The sequence below is a fragment of the Rhea pennata genome, chromosome 1, assembly GCF_028389875.1.
Source record: "Rhea pennata isolate bPtePen1 chromosome 1, bPtePen1.pri, whole genome shotgun sequence".
In the NCBI taxonomy this organism is placed as follows: Eukaryota; Metazoa; Chordata; class Aves; order Rheiformes; family Rheidae; genus Rhea; species Rhea pennata.
Genome location: NC_084663.1, coordinates 189,327,567 through 189,350,903, shown reverse-complemented (window position 1 = coordinate 189,350,903; position 23,337 = coordinate 189,327,567). Strand labels below are relative to the sequence as shown.

At 38.7% G+C, this 23,337-nt stretch overlaps 1 protein-coding gene across 2 annotated transcripts in view; it reads right to left on the bottom strand.

Moving 5' to 3' along the window:
• Window positions 1–23,337, bottom strand: part of TRPC4 (transient receptor potential cation channel subfamily C member 4) — a 147,883-nt gene that overhangs the window by 65,692 nt on the left and 58,854 nt on the right. For both annotated transcript variants that reach the window (XM_062576759.1, XM_062576766.1), the window contains exon 3: window positions 1,698–2,216. In XM_062576759.1, coding sequence (XP_062432743.1) covers window positions 1,698–2,216 — 519 coding nt within the window. The remainder of the gene's footprint in view (window positions 1–1,697; window positions 2,217–23,337) is intronic.

Below are 23,337 nucleotides of genomic sequence, written 5' to 3'. Positions count from 1 at the left end.
GAACAAAGAAATCTAATAAAATCTCACTTTACTTCAAGGAGACGGAAAAGGGCAGAGATAGGGGGAAATATTTATAGAAATGAAAAATATATGTAAAATATAAAAGATTCACTCATTTGGAACTGTTGCACTGAAAATCAGTATTGCTTTAATGTTTGCTATTACAAAGAGTCAATATAGTGTAATCATCTGTATTACTATAATTTAATTAGGCCTGGGAATCAGATAGCACTATAAAAACCATTTCTCCTTAGAGATGACTCTCACTGTCTGTGTCTCAAATTAAGAAAGTGAAGTTATGTATCCTGCTTTTCAAAAAAAACCCATGAGAAGTCAGAACTTAATTTTAATGAAGGAATATTTTGGAAAATGGAGATTTTCTGAAGAAGTCTCCAAAAAAGCTAGCATTTATTAAATGACTATAGGACTATATGTTATAATGCAGGATTTGTGTCTCAAGGTACATAAATGATAGTTGTTAGAAGGGTCTGCAACTGCACCATATAAAAGTAATTTACAAAGGCAGAGAATATATTGCTTAATATACACTATTAAATATAAAATAATATAATACATTTCCTCAAGGAAAAACACCCTTTATTAGAAGACATATGGAATCAGTGACGAATTCAGATATTTTTCAAGTAGGGTATCAGCAGGTCCTTACCTTAATGATAACTTCTTAGCATTATCTTAGCATTACTAAATGGTATTTCAAATGTACAACACAATTGTTACTCATTTAATTATTGTTTCTGAAAACCCTTCTTACGTACTTAAGGTATGAATACATTAACTATTACATATTGCAGAATAGAGACTTAATAGTGCTAGATAAACTAAGAAACAGAAGCATTTGCTATGTTTTAAAATAAGCAAATAACACTTATTTAATTTCAGCTGATTATGAATGTAAAGGTGCCAAATGAGATGATAAAGCACATTCTGATATAATTTCTATCAGGGATCATGTGAAGAATTTTTGGAAATCTCATGAGAACTGTTTTCCTTACACATCTTTCTGTCTAGATTCCTTCACTTCTTCATGCACATAAGAACTTTAATATTTTTTAAAATATAGGCAGATATCCCCTGATTCTCATTAAATATCTGCACGAGTTTAGCTAACTCAAGAATTTTTAACTATCTTGAAAACCAATAGACAAGCATCTCCATTTGAAATATTTATGCAAAATCAACCTGAATATCAAAATTCTGGAGAGTCACACATTGCTATTATTCTTATATTTCAGTATTTCTTCATAATAATAGCTACTTTCTGAAGAAACATCTCTGTGGAGGTAGCTACATTATTTTATAAGTGTGTAAACACAGAGCCTCCTTTTTCTGTCAGACACAATTATAGAAAAACTATTTTGAAGAGTGTTGTGCATATTTCTGATCCTATTATTGAAAAGGAGCTCAGTGCAGAACTACTGGAGACAGTGTCTGTTCAGGTGCAAAGGAAAAAAAAAGTCTCTTTGGATCTGAGCTATAATAGAACATTTCAAATTCTGATATTATTAAACCATAACAGCTTCTCAAATTTGTCTAATTAAAAATATAAAAAAAAGAAGAGACCCTGTAGAACAAAAAAGATAAGCAGTAATTTGTCTCAGTTAAAAGGATGTCTTTCAGGCTATTATCTATCACATTACTACTACTAAATACGCTTAAATATTCTCTGACATACTCACCTCTTTTTGACGGTACTTAATTGCCAGTTTCAATCTTGCAAGATCGTTACCACTTTGTTCTTCTATCAAGCTATTATCATCTCTATAATTAAGAATAATTTCCAATTCCCTGGAACTCCGTGTCTGATCCAGAAGATCTTTTGCAAATTGCTTGCATTGCCGTGACAGTTCCTCATACTCTGACTTAAATTCGTTTTCTACTTTACTCAGTTCCTGCAGCTCCCAACTCAACTGGAAAGCAGTAAGGAAAGGATCCTCACTGGACAAAGCAATCAAGGACGGGCTTGCCAGAGCCTTGTAGATATTAAGCCTGGATCGAGAATGGCGAAGGCTGTCCACGTCTGAACTTGAGACACATTCAACGCAGTTGCAGCGGACCTCATGGGGCCGGGGCACTGAGACCCCTTTCTGCACAAGGAGCTTGATGATTTCATAGTTGTTTGTGTGGGCAGCCAGAATAATGGGTGTGATATCTGGTGTAAATTCTGAGAACTGCTTGTCCAGAAGTATTGGTGGCACCTGTAAGACAAGGTAGAAACACTCACAGGCCTCTTAATTGAACAACAGCTACAAAAAATTAAGCTGCAAGCTTACCAGTTATTACCTCTATGGATAGAGCTTTGCTTCTGGCCAGAGTTGATGGAAACACTTTAAATGTAACAATTTGATTAGTTAATATTACCTCTTTGCAATTAATAAATTATTGCAAACAGAGTGAGATTTTTCATAAAACCTGTTTGTACATAAACAGCCCATGGGCAACAGTTTGTTAGAGCAAAGGATTAGCTATGCAACGAATAGTCAGACACAAACATTCCTATCAAGTCCCTTGAATTGCCAGCTGCAAGCAGACAGAATTGTTTTCTGTAGTTTTAAAAAGAAGAGAGAATCATGGAGAAATAATCATGATTCTCTCAAAGAAACAGGATTCTCTCAAAGAGATGCAGACTAGCTAGAGTTATAGAATAAAATGACAAAGTAAAAAAAATGGCAAAATTATAAAATAAAATGGTAAAGTAAATGAGAAAGAAAAGATACATTTTCTTAAGGAGATGGTCTGAAACATGATTGCATAGAGACCTACAGCAAGGAACCTAAAATCCTAAGGCTCAGTTGTACATTCACATATGCACTCATGCAAACTCATTTTTCAAGAAAATGGGAGAGTTAGTAGCATGGAGCTCCCAGGGAGGAAAAAGCAGAAGAGAACGTTTAGGTCCTCTTCTGGTGTGTATTTCTGTATTTTCAATCCTCTGACGTGTTTCTGTATTCTATAACAAAGGACTGTAAGTTCTTTCACTTAAAGTTTGTTTCAATATTTTACAATATCAGAGTCTAAATTCTTTCCCTGATCAAGACAGCTGATTAAACTAGTATGATGAAGTCATACAAGTGTAATTTGCCAATGTCAATCAGTGAAGTGGTACTGGCAGCACCACATATAATCACCTTTGATCCATAGCTTGATAACCTGCAAACTCAATCTAAATCAGCTATAAAAAGACATCAGTATTAATCCAAGTTAATGAGTCTGATACAACTCTATACAGTGAAATAATTTCTCTCTTAAGTCTCTTACACTCATTTGATTCTTCAGTCTGTAACACTTTTCCTTCTTTATTATTCCATTATCCTACATCCTAAACCATTTCTCTTTTATTTCTCAATTTTAGCTTAATTTCAGGACTTATTTGCTTTTTCAATCTATTCACTACTGTGTCAATTAGTTGAGTAAGCCAACAAGCACAACATCTCTTTATTCCATTTCTAGCTTTTTCAATCTGAAAGTCATTATTTTCACAGAATCACAGAATGGCTGAGGTTGGAAGGGACCTCTGGAGATCACCTAATCCAAGTAGGCTCAAGTAAGGTCACCTCAAGCACATTGCACAGGATTGCAACAATAATTTTTCAACACAATATGCAAAGTACACAAAAAAACACTTGCTAGCATTACCAGCTGATGCTGAAAATGAAGTGATTTCTTTGTGAATCTCTGCTCACTAGCAAGATTCACACATCAGAGCCTATTTAGCAATTCTACCGTACAGATTGGAGTAATGACAGCACAGGACTGCTTGGTATTTACAGACTTGCACGGCTGTTAGGAAAAGATGCGGTATTTTTATCAGTAAATTCGGCACAACAATTTGAATAGCACATTGCTGAACAATTTGAACAGCTCTTCACAGTACTATCATTCTGGCTTTGCAACCATTCTGGAAGTGGCTGCACAGTGTAACTTTTTTATCATGTTACAAGAAACCAGCTAGATGTTTGAGTGATGCTCTTTGAAGAGGAGAAAAGAGAAAATGTTTGGCTAAAATGTTGTCTTAACTCTAAGGAAATACATGACCACTGGAGGGACAAAAAGATATCTGAAAGAAGTCTTACGGCAACAGAATGGCCTCTTTGCCAGCTGGAAAAAATCACAAATAGCAAAGAAGAGAAGTTAATAAGAAACAGGCAAATGATGTGAGAAGAACAGTGTTAGAAAGAGTTGGAACAATGTTTAGTCTTGGAGGAAAAGAAGTGGGAGACAAAATGAAATGCACAGAATCAAGCATAAACTCAGGGGAAAAGAGAAACAGAACATATTAAGCCAAAAAGAAATGGTAGTTTGTAAATCTATTTTTTCTTCCTCTAATGGAGACACTTTGTGTATTTTGTACATTTTTTTAGCTCTTCTACATGTAAAACAACTCATGTTCCTTCAATGGGACTGCTTCCATGTATAAGAGCTGCTATGTGTGTGGGCTGTAAAACAGAGGCCTAAAGCACTAATTAGCTGAATGAGAGAATTACTTTGGGAGATGGCACTTATTCATGCAAAATGTGGTGGAAAGACTGCAGAAACAGCCTTCAGGTGTGTAATCACACATCTCTAGGGAAAATATTCTCTGACTGGCCATAGCACATGGCTGACCTGGAATATGTGTACCAGATTCTGGGAAGGTATGTGGGTGGAGTCAATAGGAAAAAATTCATTTCTGCCTTCCCACGCACACAAACATGCACACTTGGCTGTGCAGCAATGGTGAAGGCTGGCATAGAGTCTATTTTAGTGCAGGAACGTCTGAGCTAGCCCACCCACCATCACAGCTGCACGCAGATACAGCTACCGGACATTATTAGCATTCTTCACCATCCTCCCTATAGACTAATGAGAGATGTTTACAACCAATGGTGTCTACCTAAGCAGCTGCTGAGCAAGTTCTCTTTTGATTTTCTCTTTCTTACACAAATACAGATGAAAAGTAATGCCTTCATGTAGTGTGCAGGCATACAGAGAAACATGGGTTTAAAATTACTCAGGAAGTAAGGAACTCAGCTGAAAATATACTGAAGGTACAGCTGGGAAAACATTCAGATAGGGGAAGAAGCAGAAGATCTGTGCACTATGCCTGGTATTAGGACAATAAAAACCTTAGCACGTGCCTTCTCAGAAAACTCTCTGGCTATGTCTACGCTACTCTGTTAAGTTTCTTATAATGCTGGAAGCTTTCAGAGCATCTCTGAGTCATCTGTCACCTCCAGGCTGAACAGTGTGGAGTGCCCTGGGGAATCCCACATGTCTAGATCACTTCATTATTCCGGTCCAACATGGCCTGGGGCATAAAACCCACATCTGCTTTCTAACCTACATGTGATGTCGGTGGGGTAAATGAGACCCATTTCCAACCCTTGAGCCTCATTACTTGTTTTAGCCTTAGACTTATCTTCTCTTTTACTTATATATTATGTAGAGAAGAGAGTGTGTATCCATACACACATGCAAATACATTTATGCACTTTTCCTGCAGTCTAAATTGCAATTATAGTCAATGCTTTTTAGGCAATGCTGGAAAGAGATGAAAATGCTTACAGAGACCAATACTTTTTGGTATCTGAACAAGGATTTACTGGGAAGAAGACTTTAGCTGTTTGAGAGCATTTGCCACAACTAATGAAACTACCTCTTGGCCCTAAATTCAGAGAGCCAGAGACTAAAGTACCAGAAGGGTAGAAAACTCGAGGATACAAACAAATAACTCCAAATTCAGTCAGTGGACTGCTTAGGGTATTCCTGTGTCACTTGGCATGTTATTAGTTTTGTTCTTTCTGACTGTAATATTTGCTTCCAGTCCTGCCAGAACCTAACGCTATCTTTAAACATCATTAACTTCAATCTTCTCTGAAATGTTAGCAGAGACACAGCTTCAAACAACATAGCATTAAAATGATTGACTTGTATATGGGGTCCATTATCTCAAAAGCTGTTTGGATTTCTCACAGCTTATCAGAATCTTTCATCCTGAAGTAACTCAGCTATAATGCTGATGCACACATTTTGGAATTCATACCATCACAATTTACCCAAATATAGAAGTGTATATTGGATCATTTCAGCCTTAACTTACAGAAACATTTAAACTTAAATGGCAAACCCTAAGACCATGACTTTTATTACACATGACTTTAACCCCTGATCCTCCACCTCCTATTTTAAGATTTTCCGCTCATTCTACCTGCAGATATATAGCATGCTGAAACAACAAGGTCAAATTATTCCCTCATCTAGAGCATAACATAGTACTTAACTTCTGAAGTTCTGCCTGCTCTCATGGCACTCAGAACATTTCAGTATTTAACTGTTGACCCAAAGTACTTGCTCTGAAGTCATCAGACTTGCAATGAATTTTACTTTATAATTACTGAGAAACAAGCCAAAATAAATAACCAGCACTTACTGAAATCAGTTACACATTCTAAAGCCTTGACAGAACACTCACAGAAAACATATGAATCTTCTTTAAATCATAGAATCATAAAATCATAGAATCATAGAATCAGTAAGGTTGGAAGGGACCTCTGGAGATAAACTAGTCCAATCCTCCTGTTCAGCAGGGTCACTTAGAGCATGGTAGACAGGGTTGCATCCAGGCGGGCCTTGAAGATCTCCAGAGAAGGAAACTCTGCAACCTCTCTGGGCAACCTGTGCCAGTGCTATGTCACTCTCACAGGGAAGAAATCCCCCCTCACGGTGAACTTCCTGTGCTTCAGTTTCTGCCCATTGCCTCTTCTCCTGTCACATGGGAAAACTGAAAAGAGTTTGCCCCCGTCCCCTTGACACCCTCCCTTCAGGTACTTGTCCACATTGATAAGATCCCCCCTCAGTCTTCTCTTCCCCAGGCTAAACAGGCCCAGCTCTCGCAGCTGTTCCTCATAGGGCAGATGCTCCAGCCTTCTGATCATCTTTGTAGCCCTATGCTGGACTCTCTCCAGTAGCTCCATGTCTCTCTTGTCCTGGGGAGCCCAGAACTGGACACAGGATTCGAGATGAGGCCTCCCCAGGGCTGAGGAGAGGGGCAGGATCACTTCCCTCCACCTGCTGGCAACACTCTTCCTAATGCACCCCAGGAGACCATTGGCCTTCTTGGCCACAAGGGCACAAGGCCCCCCAACCCAACTTGTGTTTTGTTGTTTTCCCTATCCATATGACACCTCCCTCTCCCCTCCTATCTAGTTTAAAGCCCTCTTTACTAGGCTGGCCAACCTGTTTGCAAAGGCAAATGTGCCCCGCTTGGTTAGGTGAATCCCATCTCTTCCCACCAGTTGTTGATCTTCAAATAGTGCTCCATGGTCACAGAATCCAAAACCCTGTTGCCAACACCAATGGCATAGACAGTTGTTAATTTGGGAAATCTTCCTGTTCCTCTTCCTACGTCTCCCCCTAATCGGCAGGACCGATGAGAAGACCACCTGGGCTCCCAGACTCTTGACCACCATGCCCAAGGCCTTGAAGTCTTCCCTGATTGTCTCTAGTTTGTTCTCTGTATCGTTAGCACCCACATGAAAGGGCAGCAGAAGGTAGCAATCTGATGAGCGGACAAGCCTTGGTAGCCTTTCAGTCACATCCCGTATCCTCGCCCCCGGCAGGCAGCAAACCTCTCTAGAGGAGGGGTCAGGTCGGCAGATAGGCCCCTCTGTCCCCCGCAGCATGGAGTCATCCACTACCACCACTCGTCGCAAATCCTAGGAGAAGGGAAGCTAGCAGGTCTTACAGTCACCGACTGTCACTGCAACTCTGGAAGGCTTAGCAAGAGTTCGAATACATGATACACTTTGGAGTTAATACGTCAAATGTGAGGCTGCTTAAACTTAGAAAGGTCAAATTATTTTTTTCCTTCTCACACTTTATTAAAGTTTTCCTACTTCAACATTATTTATAGGGCTAAGCAAAGAAGCTTGGGCACTGCATTCTTGCATACATGACTGTATGAGGATGAGTGCACCAAAAATTAAAAAAAAGAAAGAAATAGAAAAAAGAAAGAACATCTCAAAGTCTGTACATTTCAATGCTCAAGGACATATTTTTTGTTGCATTCCTTTCCCCTGTGCTTACTGTAAGTGGGAGTGAGTCAGCTTGACTTAGATGACTAACAATTTTTTAGATACCAAGTAGAGCAGCCCTCCAAAATATGTGTTTATGTTCCAAGTATAATCTGTGGAAAGGGAAGTCCCTTTGCTTCCCCAGAAGGAGAAATCTGTTCTAAATTAATATCAGTAAGGACTGAGATATTTTCTTTCCCTAGTAATATAACATCAAGGTAGAGAGATGCATTTGTGAAGATCTGTTAGATATTCAAGAAATAGAAAAAAAGATGACAGTTTGGAAGAGAAGGAAATGAAACCCCAGGTACATCCATGTCTCCAGCTAAATTCTCATATGGCCCTCATTATTGCCATATCTTAATAGAAAGACTGAAAACTGCAGTGTGTGTTTACCTGATTTTTATGTATGAAAGTTCAGAATCCAGGTAAAGCAAATTTTTCCCTTTTCACCTGAACAGTTTCATTCCTACTTAGCTTGCCTAGTTGTTGTCTTTGCTTATATACTTAGAATTACCTGGGAGGAGAAAGGGGGAAGAGAGGAGGGGGGAGGTACTTTTTTTCTTCTTCTTCTTCTTCTTTCTCTCTCTCTCTCTCTTTTTTTTTTTTTTTTTTTTTTTTTTTTTTTTAGGAGACTAGGTCTTGCAATAGCTGCAAGGAGATTAAATGACCAAGTCATGTCATCATGTTGTCAAAAAAGAAGAAAAAAAAAACAAAGCAAAGAAAAACAGGATATATGTCAGATATCAAGATGCAGAAATTTGTCTTTTCTCATGTAAAAAGGTGTGTCATCAAGCTCATCTGTTGTTTGAGCACCATTGTTCTACTGCTGCTGTCATCAGCCAAGCACCTTGAAAATGCTGAACTCCATAAATTTCAGTAGAGTACACAACATGCAGGTTATCTCTATGCAGATACAGTTTTCTGGTTCTTGTTTTTACTTTACTGTGTCCCTTATTTGGGCTCACATTATTATTAATCAGCTAAAATACTCCTTGATTACAATTATGGGAGTAGTTCCACGTGGCAGTGTTCAAAATATCCCCTGCCCCAATACATTTCATATGCACTAAAATCACTGATAAACTCTCAGATTATAACTTGAACTTTGTGGCCAAATAACTGAAACGGTCTGCATGTAGTGTATCCTGAAAGCCATGCTGAACCTATCCTCACAAATCTGTACAAACAGCAGACTTAAAGTGGTGGCCTCAGATCTGGCAGCAGGTCCTGCTCCCTGTCCCTGGTACTCACTGTGCTCTTGCACAGCTGGCATGTTGTTCTGCTACCAAGCATGTCAGGCAGCCAAGTGGCTGGAAGTTGCCAAGTCCAGCTCAGAGAAAGCATCATTTCAGAGTAGTGTGTGTAGTACAAGCCATATAAAATCCATCTGGCTTACTTTCATTCTCTGCTTTCCATAGGCAGCTTCTCTGGCCTCCTTGAGAAGGGCTCAACTTGTTTATTGTCCTCTGACTCATTACATTTTCTAAATTATTAGACGAGAGAAGTGCCACACACTTCCTGTGCCACTGAGGTATTTTCTTTTCTTTTACAGAATTCTTCCTCCATGTTTAAGAGTTTTTTCCAGGAAATGGACATATACAAAAACCCTAATCTTTGCTCTAAGTAGTTGTAAGTCAACTGACAACAGTCAGGGTACTAAATGTAAGTGTGCAGTAACTTAAAACATCAAATGAAATTTGTTAGAGTTATTGCAACTTGTTAAGAATGCACACTTTGAATACTAATTAAACATCTGAAATGCAGCCTATATGGGTCCAGCACTTAAGATTTCATTGTAAACAATGTCCTTCAACATATTCAAAACCCCAGGTATGGTCAATACAGTCAAGATGTTTAACGCTCATCTTTCAGTTTTCTTTTTACTGGACTATGCTTAAAAGGAACAGAGATGATGAAAATGTGACAGTACATATTTCCAGGTAAGTAATGCATACCTTCTTGAATCTTAAATAAAATACAGATTCTTCATTAAAGTATGTTTAAAATATTAAAATATTGTTTCTTAAATAAAATATACTTGGGCCTCAAATTGAAATTCTAAATGCTAGGCATCTAAGGCCATAAAAACCCCCACCTGTGCTAAATTACAGGATGTGTATAATAGCAAAATAGATGAATTGATTAGTCCAAACGATATCCCAACAACAAGCTCAGGCTTTCTGGTGGGAAAGCTTGTCTGGATTACACCTTTGAGGTGGAAGCATCTTTTGTCAGAAATCAAACTATGTCATGAACAGAAAAAGTGGCAAATTTCTTCAGGGGATCAAACCAAACAAATCTTACTTAAGCCAATAGGACCTTGAAAACTCACCTGGATCTCATGACACTTTAGTTTTATTCCCAGTTCTGCCACTATCTTATAGGTTGCATTGGCAGAGCATCTCTTTCTTTTCTTTTTCCAGTTGGGTACATGTTTTTAAGTAAATGCTTTATTTACCCAGGATGTAATTCCAGTTATGGACTCAAATTGAATTTTGCAAGATGATTTAGTCAAATATAGTAATAATTTAAAATATCAAATATTTCTATGTGGACATATTTCAGCAAAAGACTGTAGGCTTTCTCTGCATTTTGAAACCTTACTTCACATAAAAATTTGCCTACAATTTAACAATAGAAAGGACCAATTCTCCAACATTTTCACAGAATCACAAAATCACAGAATCAGTAAGGCTGGAAGAGACCAGCCTTACTGGACCTGGATCTGGAGATCATCTAGTCCAACACCCCTGCTCAAGCACCGTCATGCATGGTAGACAGGGTTGCATCCAGGCGGGCCTTGAAGATCTCCAGAGAAGGAGACTCCACAACCTCTCTGGGCAACCTGTGCCAGTGCTCTGTCACTCTCATAGGGAAGAAATTCCCCCTCACGTTCAGGAGGAACTTCCTGTGCTTCAATTTCTGCCCACTGCTTCTTGTCCTGTCACACGGGACAACTGAAAAGAGTTTGTCCCCATCCCCTTGACACCCTCCCTTCAGGTACTTGTACACATTGATAAGATCCCCCCTCAGGCTTCTCTTCCCCAGGCTGAAGAGGCCCAGCTCTCGCAGCCGTTCCTCATAGGGCAGGTGCTCCAGCCCTCTGATCATCTTCGTAGCCCTACGCTGGACTCTCTCCAGTAGCTCCATGTCTCTCTTGTCCTGGGGAGCCCAGAACTGGACACAGGACTCGAGATGAGGCCTCCCCAGGGCTGAGGAGAGGGGCAGGATCACCTCCCTCCACCTCCTGGCAATACTCTTCCTAATGCACCCCAGGAGACCATTGGCCTTCTTGGCCACAACGGCACATGGCTAGCTCATGGTCAACCTGTCATCCACCAGCACTCCCGGTCTTTCTCTGCAGAGCTACTCTCCACAAGGTCAGCCCACAGCTTGTACTGGTGCCTGGGGTTATTTTTTCTGAGGTGTAGGTCTCTGCACTTGCCCTTGTTGAACCTCATGAGGTTCCTCCCTGCCCAACTCTCCAGCCTGTCCAGGTCTCTCTGAATGGCAGCACAGCCCTCAGGTGTGTCAGCCACTCCCCCCAGCTTGGGATCATCAGCAAACTTGCTGAGGAGGCACTCTGTCCCCTCATCCAGGTCATTGATGAACAAGTTGAACAGGATGGGACCCAGTACTGAGTCCTGGGGGACACCACTAGCCACAGGCCTCCAACTGGACTCCACACCACTGATGACGACCCTCGGAGCTCTGCCTTTCAGCCACTTCTCAATCCACCTCACTGTCCACTCATCTAACCCACACTGCCTGAGCTTATCTAGAAGGATGTTTTGGGAGAGAGTGTCAAAAGCCTTGCTGAAATCAAGGTACACAATGTCCACTGCTTTTTTGTTTCAGATCAAATTATTATAATTATATAATTTGATTATTAAAATTCTAAGTTTTAATTTTATGAAGTATATTTAATATTTTATTATTAAATAATATTATTTTTCAAGTCAGCCAAGAAAGGTTTCTAAAAGAGATGACCTTCAATAAGCAACTCAGAAAAGGTAACTTCAGATTGCTGAAGTTAGGAAAGGTAAGTGTAAATACCCGCCTTAGCATATGGCCCAACTTATTTTACCTATCAGACACAAGCCATGTCTACCCTTGCTCTGAACTAGCTCAAAACTTGGTTTCTGTGCAATCTCATATTAATACCTATCTTGAATTTAGCTATATCTCATGTCTCCTAACCCGTGCCTGTGAGATGCAAGACTGGCATGACTTAGAATATTGGGATTCAGCATTCTGGTCAGTTTTCCAGAGTTTATGAGAAAAATGTGTTAACAGTTAATACAAAATGTGTTACCTCTAGAAGTTTGCTTTTTGTCTATTCTGCCCTTTTGCAAGGGCAGAGAGCAATCTTTTTTTGCCTGTCCCACAAGCCATTCTTCATATGCACCACAAGCACTGTAAATATTTCTGAGGACCAGGCTTAAATGTCCCTACTTGCTGCTAATATACATTATCATTAGCAAAGGTTAACAACTAACTTCTCCCCAGTTAGTTAGACTAGTGGCTTATGAAATATCTAGCCCATTTATTTTGCCCCAAATTTACTTTCAGCTTGGTTGGGACACAACTGGGAACAGGGATGTCAGTCTACTGTTGCTGGTAATAAATCCCTCTCACATTTAAAGAGAATTTAGTGCTTGCCTTTTCATGTTTATAGAAATTTTGCAAAGTTCACTGTACAGGTCTGAATTGCTTTCATTCTGTTTTATCCAAGTACAAGCTGAGTTTTCAAAAACTCAGAGTTTTTCTTTTTTGTATCAGTTACACTTAACCTACTGTAAGATTTGAGCCAATGGTTTTCTATTGCTTTTTCATGGTCATACTATTACAGCTGAATCAATTTGTATTTCTTAATAGTCACAGCACGGACTGATGACTTCCAATTTCTGTGCCAGCCACATTGCACAAAAAGCACTTATGCCATATACTAAGAAGAAGAATTGCAATAACATTTAGTAATTCAGTGAAACCAACATTGCTTTTCTAAGCAATGAGGATGATTTGTATCACACCATGATACAAATAGCAATATATGCTTAATACAACAGTAGAACATTGAAACCAAACAGTGTAAAAGACTTCAGTGATTGAACCACTATACAATAGAAAATGGGAGGAAGGAACTCTGAAAAGGTCTTACTCACCTTCCTCAGCCCAAAACATGATAACTATGCCTAGATCATTCCTGGAAGATATGTGACCAATCTGTTCTTCAAAGACCTGCAGTGATGGCTAGATACATTTTTTGCACACTTTCCAGGCAACTCATTTCCCAGTTATTTGAGAACTTTTCCTGATATGTAACTACTTTTTACCTATGTGCTATTTACGCCCATAATGTCTTGTTCTGTAAAACGTGAACACAGAAGATACACAATTTCTTTACTCTGCCTTCAATTTGCTCTTCTCAACCTCAGTCCCTTCAGACTTTCCTTATGGGATGTGTTTTCTATTTTTCTGAGCTTTCTTTTTTCTTTCTACACATTCCTTTCTACTTCTGAGTATAACAGAGGATCTTATAGATAATACTCTTTCTGATGTCACCAAATATTTTTGCCTTTTTGAAAGTAGTATGGTATTGTCCAGTCATTTTCGGTTAGTCTTATTTTAATCTCCTAATTGTTTCCTGCAAAACTATCTTAATAATTTTCTTTCTCAGGTTATATTTGGTTGATTATTTAGGCTTACTTAAAACCTTACATTTATCCTTATTCAATTTTTATGTTTTTTATAAAAGACATTTACTCTGTTTGCAAAGGTCATCGTGAATTCTAATTCTGTCCTGCAACAGCTTTCTGATTCCCACTTCAGCTTTCTGTTGTCTACAAATTTAACATGCCCACTCTATTTCATCCTAAAGGTTGTGAATGAGTGCACTGACTAGGATGGATCCCTGCAGAATTGCTCATTTCATCCTTCTGCTTGATTAATTCTTCCTGCTTTACAGAGAACTGCTGACAAGTACCCTGAGTATGGTTTTCCAGTAAGTATTGCTTCAGTCTTCTTTCTTAGATATTTTGTATGTCAGTTCCTAATGGGAACAAAACTACAGCTATATGACATACATTTCTTTTTCCTTGAAATACAGAGAGTTTTTACCTGTTCATGAACGAAAATTATATTGATATCATGAGATTTGTTCTTGAAAAAATCAAGTAGGCTGCTATTCATCCCCTAGTGTTCTTCTAGGTGTTTACAAGTAGGATGATAATCTGATAATTTGTTTCAGGAACCTATCTGAGATGAAAAAATGTAGTTTTCCATTTATTTGAAAAAGAGGAATAGAAAATGAAAGAAAATATTGTAAAATTAATTGATAATAGTTTCCAGTTATTATGTTTAATAACTAGAGAAAGACTTGACTTGATATATTTGGGACATGCATTTCTTGGGTGTGACTGATGACAGAAGAAGCCTTCAGCACTTTTCTTTCCCTTCTCCCTTTTCTTCTTATAGCTCTGGAAGAATCCCTCAGCACTTTATTTCTCCTTCTTTTTCTCTTTATAGCTCTGGGAGCTGATCCAAGATATAGCCTGTATGTAAAAAATGGTCATTTTAAATTAATGTTTTCCTGTGAATGTTATTAATGGATGCCTGTGTCCTTCCTTCAGTCAATGTCAATAGCTTGAGCAAGGACTGGGAATGACTTAGAAGCAGATACTCTGTAAGCGACCATTAGCATATTTTGCATTTTTTTTTCCAGCTGCTGCTAACTGTCATGGTGCTCTCTCACCATATACTTTTTTGAAACTAGCTAAAGCAGAGTTTCTAAGATAGGAATTCTGAGCATTGCTGGAGTGCTCAAAATGAAAAATGACAAGCGAACAGTATTCTTTTCACTCGGGATCAGTGAAAGAGGAAAATGAAAATGGTTTGGAAAAATACATCAGGTAATATAAGATTGCATTATGGAAATGATTAAAGGAAAACTCAGATTGTTTCTGTCACTTCATAACATAGCTCATACAAGCCTCTTTCAAAGTATGACCTGAGAAGTAAATATCAAAACTTCCTGAATGTTCAGAGTACACGTAGGTCCTTTTCAACTGAATGTTTTTAAATGGAAGCACAGATTTTTTTCTCAAAGGTAAAATCATTCATAAAGACAAAATCATTTTAGTAAACTTTATGTCTGACATTCCATTTTCTGAGGTCCCGGGTTTTCTGGTTCAGTTACAGAAGGGAAGGAAAGCTCTTGATTTTCCTTTGTTTTTGCCTTTTCCTAAGATGGCTTAAAGGGCTAACTGGGGAGACAAGAGGAAATTTTGCTTCTCCAGTGAGATCTTGAGATAAATGTTAAAAAAAAACTTTTTAGAATCTAAGCTGGATCCTTTTTCTCAGGCTTCAGGGATCTAGAAACAAAAATGGTGATCCACTGGCTAAGTTAAGAATAAGAGTTTTTTGAAAACATTTCTGGAAAAAAACCAATAATGGATTAGTGGCTTCTCTAGGGATCAACCATCTGTTCAGGAGATACAAGCATCTCAAAGGGAGAGGTGGCAATTGGCTGAACTTCTTTGCAGCTAATTACAATTCTTTAGCATTGCAAAATTATTTGAGATATCTGCATGCCTGGGAAGTACACCTTCTTGTCTGAGAAAATTAAAAAAGCTATTCTCTTAAAGAACAAAGTGGGAATTAGGGAAATTTGAAAGACATTTAAGGAATTTTTTTTAATTTATTTACAAAATATTATGTGGAATGAATGCAAAAGGATATGGCAGGGATACTCAAACTATAAACCTGCAGAAGAGGCAGAGGAACATCATAGTGCACTGTTCCATTAGTATGTTATTCCTAGTATGTTATTCAATAATTCAGCTAGTTAGCTACAGCTCTAGTTTTTGAATCGTAAGTTTTCAGACTTTGGCAGAATAAAACCAGAACTTGTTCGTGCAGTAATTAGAGGAAACGAAAGGTCTTGCAACTATGCTCTCAGTGAAAAATGGAACTTGCTTCAAGAGACAAAGCTTGACAGCTGAATTTTTTTAAAGGTTTGATGATACTTTCAACTGTATTCAATTCCTTAAATGAAGACATTTTTGAGATCCTCCCTGCATGTAAGAATCAGTACTGACTGAATAATCCTACTGACTGAGATTTTGGGAAGATGGAGTAGTAACCAAAAGAAGACTGTTTGAAATCAAAAATCCCCCTTTTTCTCATTACAAATTGATCACAGGAGAATATGTGGGAGGCTGCCATTATTATGTCCTGTCTAATACACTGGAAGACCAGCAGCAGGGTAGTGTGTCATAGGTAGTCTAGGGTAATTCCTTAGAAAAAGAGTTCAGTTGAAACTGTTGCCAAGGAGAATGGATTGGGTCAAATCCTTTAATACTGTGATCATTCTCATTTAGAGTTTGACTTTTCTCAGTGATACTTCTCTTGGCTTACTCTTTAATACAGACCTTGATCTGTACAGATCTCATACACCCAGTACATCTTACTACTGAATGGGTAAAAAGGAAATCCTAATGTGGTCTGGGATACAGAAAAGTTTTTTTTTTTTTCCTTGAGCCTACGAAAATTTATTTTTAATCTGTCTAGTGCATAGTAGTAACAGGGACTTTATAAGAAGAGCTTAAATGAGCAGGGAAGAGAAATTTCATCTTGTCAGCCAGCTTGTTTGCACTTCTGGTTGATGTCACAGAGCTGATGAGTAGCAAATAAAAATGGTGGAAAAATTTTTGACATCTACAAATAGTCTGCTGCATCTGGGCAGTAAGTAATATGAAATGCAAGGCTTTGAGGATGGGTGTTTCTAACTTCTTTTTTATTCTGCCAGAGGGCTTTGCACATTGTGACAAACCCGTGGTCTTAGATAATCTTTAATGATGAACTTTCAGTAGTGTTTTAATAGCTGAACTGGAAGTGGAAATAAGTTTACCTTCTGTCAGTCTGGGGTGATGATGTGGAAGATATGGATCCTGACATGGGTAGAAAGAGCAATTAAAACATTTTTGCCAGTGTAGTATGTGACATATGTGTATCCTCTATCTAGAGAATTGTTAGTAAATAGCCAGGATAAATTGATAGTCTTGTAAAAAATGGAAGCCTTTATAATCATGTTAATTGACTCTGCCAGTCATCTCATTATGACTTTTGAATTTATTGGGCTGTTTCAGGTGAATTTTAGCATGAAGGGGTACCAGAGATATTAAATTCCTGCAGATTTCCTACAAAATACTACAGAGATGAATGAATGAAACCTGCAGAAAATTCTGGAGTGTGAGCTCAACTGTATTGCTAGATACTAGAGAAATCATACAAAAGAGGATATTATGAATGCATCAGCCTCTTAAAAAGCTTTGATGAACTTACTAAAAACAAGGGTAATTCAATCACGAGGTGCATAGCTGCAGAGAAATCAGATTTCATAAATTTCACTGCTCACAGAACAACTTGACAAGAAATGCCCTGTAACAAAAAACAAAGTTAGTGATGGAGTGTTGCAGGCCTTGCATACACAAGCTCCCTAACAGTAGCAGGTCTTTTTTTTTTTTTTTTTTTTTTTATTTATTTCCACAAGAATTTCCTATGGTTGAAGGTTTAGAAAGCCATTTATTCTAGAGATTATTAGGGAAGACTGCATGTCTGACTCTTAAAGACTACTTGTCACTCTGAAAAAGTCCTTCAAATTTTACTCTTCCTTACACACAACTCATTTAAGATGTATGTCTACAGGCAATTCCAGAAAAAAGTATTTCAGCACAGTGGCTAGGAAATCAGGAAGAACTATCTAGGAAGGCTCTTGGAAAATATTTTTCAGAGCACCAGATTACAATATTGTATTATCTGGAATACTGTAATTTCTATACCTTTAAAAGAGTCTTTTTTTTTTTTTTTTTTTTTCAAGGAAAGGTCTCTCTGATGTTGTGCTACAAAGAAGTCTCACCAGCTACAGTCAGACCAAGGATATGTGATAGATGGACCTCTGAAGTGCCATTCAAATTCATCTTCAGATCCGAACACCTGATTATAGGCTCTATATGTGAGCTAGGTGTTTAAGGTTCTGTTATACAGTGGAAATCTAGGGCTCAGCTCAGCTACACACCTCTAGGTGTCTAGTGCTATTTCAGATACCTCTGGGTGTCTTGGCTGCCTTCCAGCTACAACTCCAGAATGCCTCAGGTCTCCCAGACCCTGTGTCATAACTTCCAGGCCAACATACATTTCTGAGATAGCCTAGAATGTCTCACACATCACTTGGCAACTACTTGTAGGCATCCAAATCCAGCCCTTAGTTGATACAGTTAATAGAGTCCAGAGAACTATTTCTTTTTCAGCCTGAAGTAGACACTCACATTTAGTCAGCAGACTGCGTTGACAAGATCTTCATTGATCTTAATGGGAGCTCAGATATCTTGCTTGCATGTGGACATTTAAGGAGTGACTTAGATGCCTAAACATAAGCATCTAGAATTACTTTAGATATCTGAGACCTCTAAAGACAAGACTGTACCTCAGTCAGGAAGGTTCGATTTTTGAGCCTCTCATTGGTCTTAATATCACAGATTTATACCACTGCTGTCAGAGCTGACGCTTAACCTGTATTCAAGAATAGAAAAGGTATTAAAATCAATAGCTGCAACTCTGTTGTTGAGTTGTCAGAAAGCAAAACCAGGTAAGTTTGGCAAAATGAATTCCAGATCACATTACCAAAGAGTAGTTGTGGAATACTGACATTTTGGACATTTTTTCTTTGTATTTGTATGCTGTCCCTACTACTCTAACTGTAAACTTCGGTTTGTGCTGTAAAGTGATGGTCATAATAAAAATAATAAATGTGAAACAAAGGAAAAGGAAGGTAGAACTCAAAATGTAACGTGTTAAGGAGAAATCCAACTTTTCTTCAGTTTTGCAAGAACCTATTAAAGATTTTGTTTTATTTGAGGTTTTCAAAGGATTACTGTTAGTCTACACTCATCTCTTTGTGGCAGAAAAGTGTTTTCATCTGCAGCATAAGCTGAAAATTAGAAGTGTGGAAAAGCCAGCAAATAATAACAGAAAAGCCATTAATAATTCTTGGCAAATCTGGTGACAGGTTTGTCACCAGTTGTCTATGACTTAAACTTATATTTGTCATTACCAAACTTTTCTGAAGCTCTGAAAACTATTAGAACTGAGGATAAGAGTCACAGGTGGTTTAAACCACCATCAGTAATGCTACCTGCCAAGAATCTAGCAAGAATCCTGCGAGTCAGATTTTTTATGTTGCTGATAACAAAATGGCCCATCATTTTGTACAGGTCGGGAAGCTATCACATTCCGCCACATTTTGACATGCTTCTTTTGCCACAGCTTTAGCTTTGGAACGTACGATTTAGCATTCATAATGAGGTGATGGATGCATATTGTAGAACACATTTCTTACCCTCAGAATTCAATATTGCCAGCAAGTCTATTTGATGACACTAGCAATATCAACTTCTAAAATCTTTCTTTAGTTATTGTCACAGGTTTTTCTATACAGCTTCCCACCCTACCACTGATGCATAAAAACAGATAATTTGGGTTTATTGCCAAGATGTTATGACACATATGTGCCACTTAAAATCAGTTGGCATGCCTCTAAATAATCACAGAATAATAATTTTGAAAATCCATATCTTCATCTACTATGTAAAAAACAGCCTCACTTTTATGATACAACTCTCCCTTAGAGCTATATGTTTTTTTCACGTGCCTAAATGATTATATGAAAGACTGAACATGTGGATATGCTACTTTATCTACTCCATTAATAAACCGAAATATCCCTGACACAACCTCTCACATTCATCTCTATCTATCAATATTTTAAAACCTATCAGGGAATTCCAATTAATCAGATGCCACTGGGAGAAAAATACTCAGCTACCTACTCAGGCATCTAGGAGTGGGAAGAATGAACTTTGTGCCCTCACATTCCACTTCAAGGCTTTGTACTTCAAGCCCAACAAAATAGCTTTATATTCCCTCCTCCATACTCATTACTAGCTAGACTGCCATTAATCAGAATATTAAAAATGGCACTTAGTTCATGAGCTTCTGTGGGAGACATTCCCAAAACAAAAGCAATACTTTAATCTTAATAGATTAAATACATTACATGAGCTATTGTGACTGATATTTTCGAAAGATAACAGAGAAATAGATATTGGTAAGAAAAAAACAAAACATCATATGATGCTATTAAAATCTTTCTCTTTCTGCCTCAGCTGCACCAGTGTAAATCCAAGATCTATAACTAGGTGAAAATTTGTATTAATTTCTTAAGACAGCTGGCCAAACATCTTCATAGTTTAAGACCACTGCAGCTGAATGGGACCTTCAGTCAAAACTAGCTAGATGTAAGAGTCTGTCAGTCCTCTCCATTACAATCCACACTGACTAGACTGTGGTTGTCCCACAGGGTGAGAAAGGAAAATAATGGGCTGAAGCTGACTGAATTCTCTGCATATACTTAGAGGAACCTGATTGAGAGTGAAGTCAGGCTATGAGCACCACTCCAGGGAACAGCACTGGCTATCTCAGGACCTGAGACTCTTCTTTCCTAAAGGGACAATTTCAGGAAGTTTATGGATGCCAAGAGCCATGAAAGGACCAGAATGGGTGATAAGGACAGTGCAGAGGTTCTCAGTAGCTAAAAGCATTGTCAGATCCAGTCACTGTTAAAGAATTGCAGAATCTCAGGGATAGAAAGGTACTCCATAGGCCCTTTGCAGCTTTCACATTGTCTCCTAATTTTTCACCTTTAAGCCTTTAATCTACTTCTGTGAATGCTGCCAGACTGAAAGCACTTTTCCAGCAAAGCTGTCTAGCCTTGCTGTCTGTGTCCCTTCCCAGACAGTTTAGATGGGTACCTGAACATCCATGTGACAGCCTGTGCCAGGGACTTAGAAACTATACTGTACAACGTCCTTGACATACCCACACACAAGAGCAGTTCGTCCCCTAGACTGTTCCTTCTCATGCTTGCATTCTCACCAGAACTACATGGCAGCACTATTAAAAAATGAGAAGCTGAGACACATTTTGACATATAACCAATCATTGTTTCTTCTAATCAGAACTGCATACAGTAGATTCAAGTGAGACACAACTTGTATTGTCAACACCTCCTCTTCTCTTCTGCCTTCCTCCATTCCAAATAATTATCAATTAGCTAAATATGTCAAAATTTATAAAATATAGCTTTAGCCTGTGACAGCAACAAAACGTCCCCTCCCACACCCTGCCCAAAAAATCCCAGCATAGGAAGCTCTCCCACTGATCTTGCCTAAATGATTCTTGTTGTCCAGGAGTTCACAGTGGCTACAAATTTACTGTAAATGCCACAGCATGCCCTGAGGTGCTGGTCTACCTGTCATCCCAAGCAGAGAGCTGGCCAGACCCTTCTGTAGCTTTCACAGAATCACAGAATGGTTGAGGTTGGAAGGGACCTTTAGAGATCATCTAGTCCAACCCCTTTGTTCAAGAAGGGACACCTAGAGCATGTTGCACAGGATTGCATCCAGACAGCTTTTAAGTATCTCCAGAGGAGACTCCACAGCCTCTCTGGGCAACCTGTTCCAGTGCTCTGTTACTCTCACAGTAAAGAAGTTTTTCCTCATACTCAGGTAGAACTTTCTGTTTTTCAGTTTGTGCCCATTGCTTCTTGTCCTGTTGCTGGGCACCACTGAAAAGAGTTCAGCCCCATCCCCTTGACACCCTCCCTCCAGGTACTTATACACACTGATAAGATCCCCTCTCAGTCTTCTCTTCCCCAGGCCGTAACCTACTCCAAGTAGGTTCCTGAGGAGGCCAAATTTTGCTCTTCTGAAGTCCAGGGTTGCAATCTTACTTATTTCCTTGCTTCCTCTTTGCAGGATCCTGAACTCCACAATCTTATGATCACTGCAGCCAAGGCTGCTCAGAACTTCACATCTCCAACCAGTCCTTCTTTTTTTCCCGTTCTTTGAACACTAAGGTGCAGTACCTCCCTGGGTCAGGACACTGCCATCACACACACCTGGGCCAGGAACTCCACAGTTCTCCAGATCCTCTCATTCATACATAGCCAAAATGTCCATGGCACCACCTGATATGCATTGTGCATGTCACTTACAGTAGCATTAGAATGTATTTGGCTGGGTTACCTGAATGGCATCATGTGTGTTATGCATCTAGTATCAGAGGTGCCATCTTCTTAATATCTCTCTTCTCATCTAACCCTTGCCTACCAGATGTTGTCCTCCTCATAACAAAAAAGCATATAATCACAGCTTACTAACCTTAGCCCCTTTCATCAAACCTTTACCTCTAATTCTCTTTTAGCCCGTTTCCCTCAAGATTAAGATTAAAACATACCCTCCCTTCATTCTCCTCTCAGGAATACTCCAGTCATAAAGCCTGCCATGAGCAGAGACACTGCTGAAGAAGATGAAGGGTTACTTATCTGTTTATTTGCAGAGAAAATGGTGACTATACCCACCCTTTTTTACCCCATCTCTAGTACTGATATTCCACACCCCCCTCTCCAGGGAATACATTGCATATCTACCAGTCCCACAGAAACACCTTTCTGCACTTTTTGTTTCAGCAGTTGGGGTTTTGTCTGTTTTCATAAATCCTTCAATTTCTTCCCAATATTTAACAGACACATTTCAGTTAACACTTCTTGGGCCTTTGAGACAGTGCAAAGGAAAATCAATGAAAATCAATAAAATAAAACCATCTATTCTATAGACCCACATTTTTAGAGGCCAAAAATGTTAGAAATACACATTGTGGGGGGCTCAGTCCTGATTTTCTTGTCACTGACTGGTAGGGGCCATGACCTAGTCTGTGAGAATTAGCAAGTGGTGGAAGTGGAGATTCAGAATATGAGACATACATAGAAATCCAACATGAAGAGCATTCCATAGCATAGCAAGTAGAAGACAGAGATTTTGCATAAAGTATTTTATGACATGACCATCTTAATTTTTCCAGGAGAGTGGCTACAAAAGGTGCAGAGAGTGCCTATGACCTCTTTTCCACTTCCTAATCCTAGCCCTCTGTCAGCTGCTTCTCCTTTCTTTCTGCATATAGTGTGATATCACAGCACACAAAAGGAAGCTGAAGATGAGGAGGAAAGTAGAGATCAGGCTAGCTGATCTTAAAAACCGTCTCTCTCTCCTTCATAAAAAAAGAAATACACATTTCACAACATTCCTGCAGCTATAGAGTAATGGAAGCAATTTAGACAAAGGTTTCATAAGCCAGAAAGTATACACTA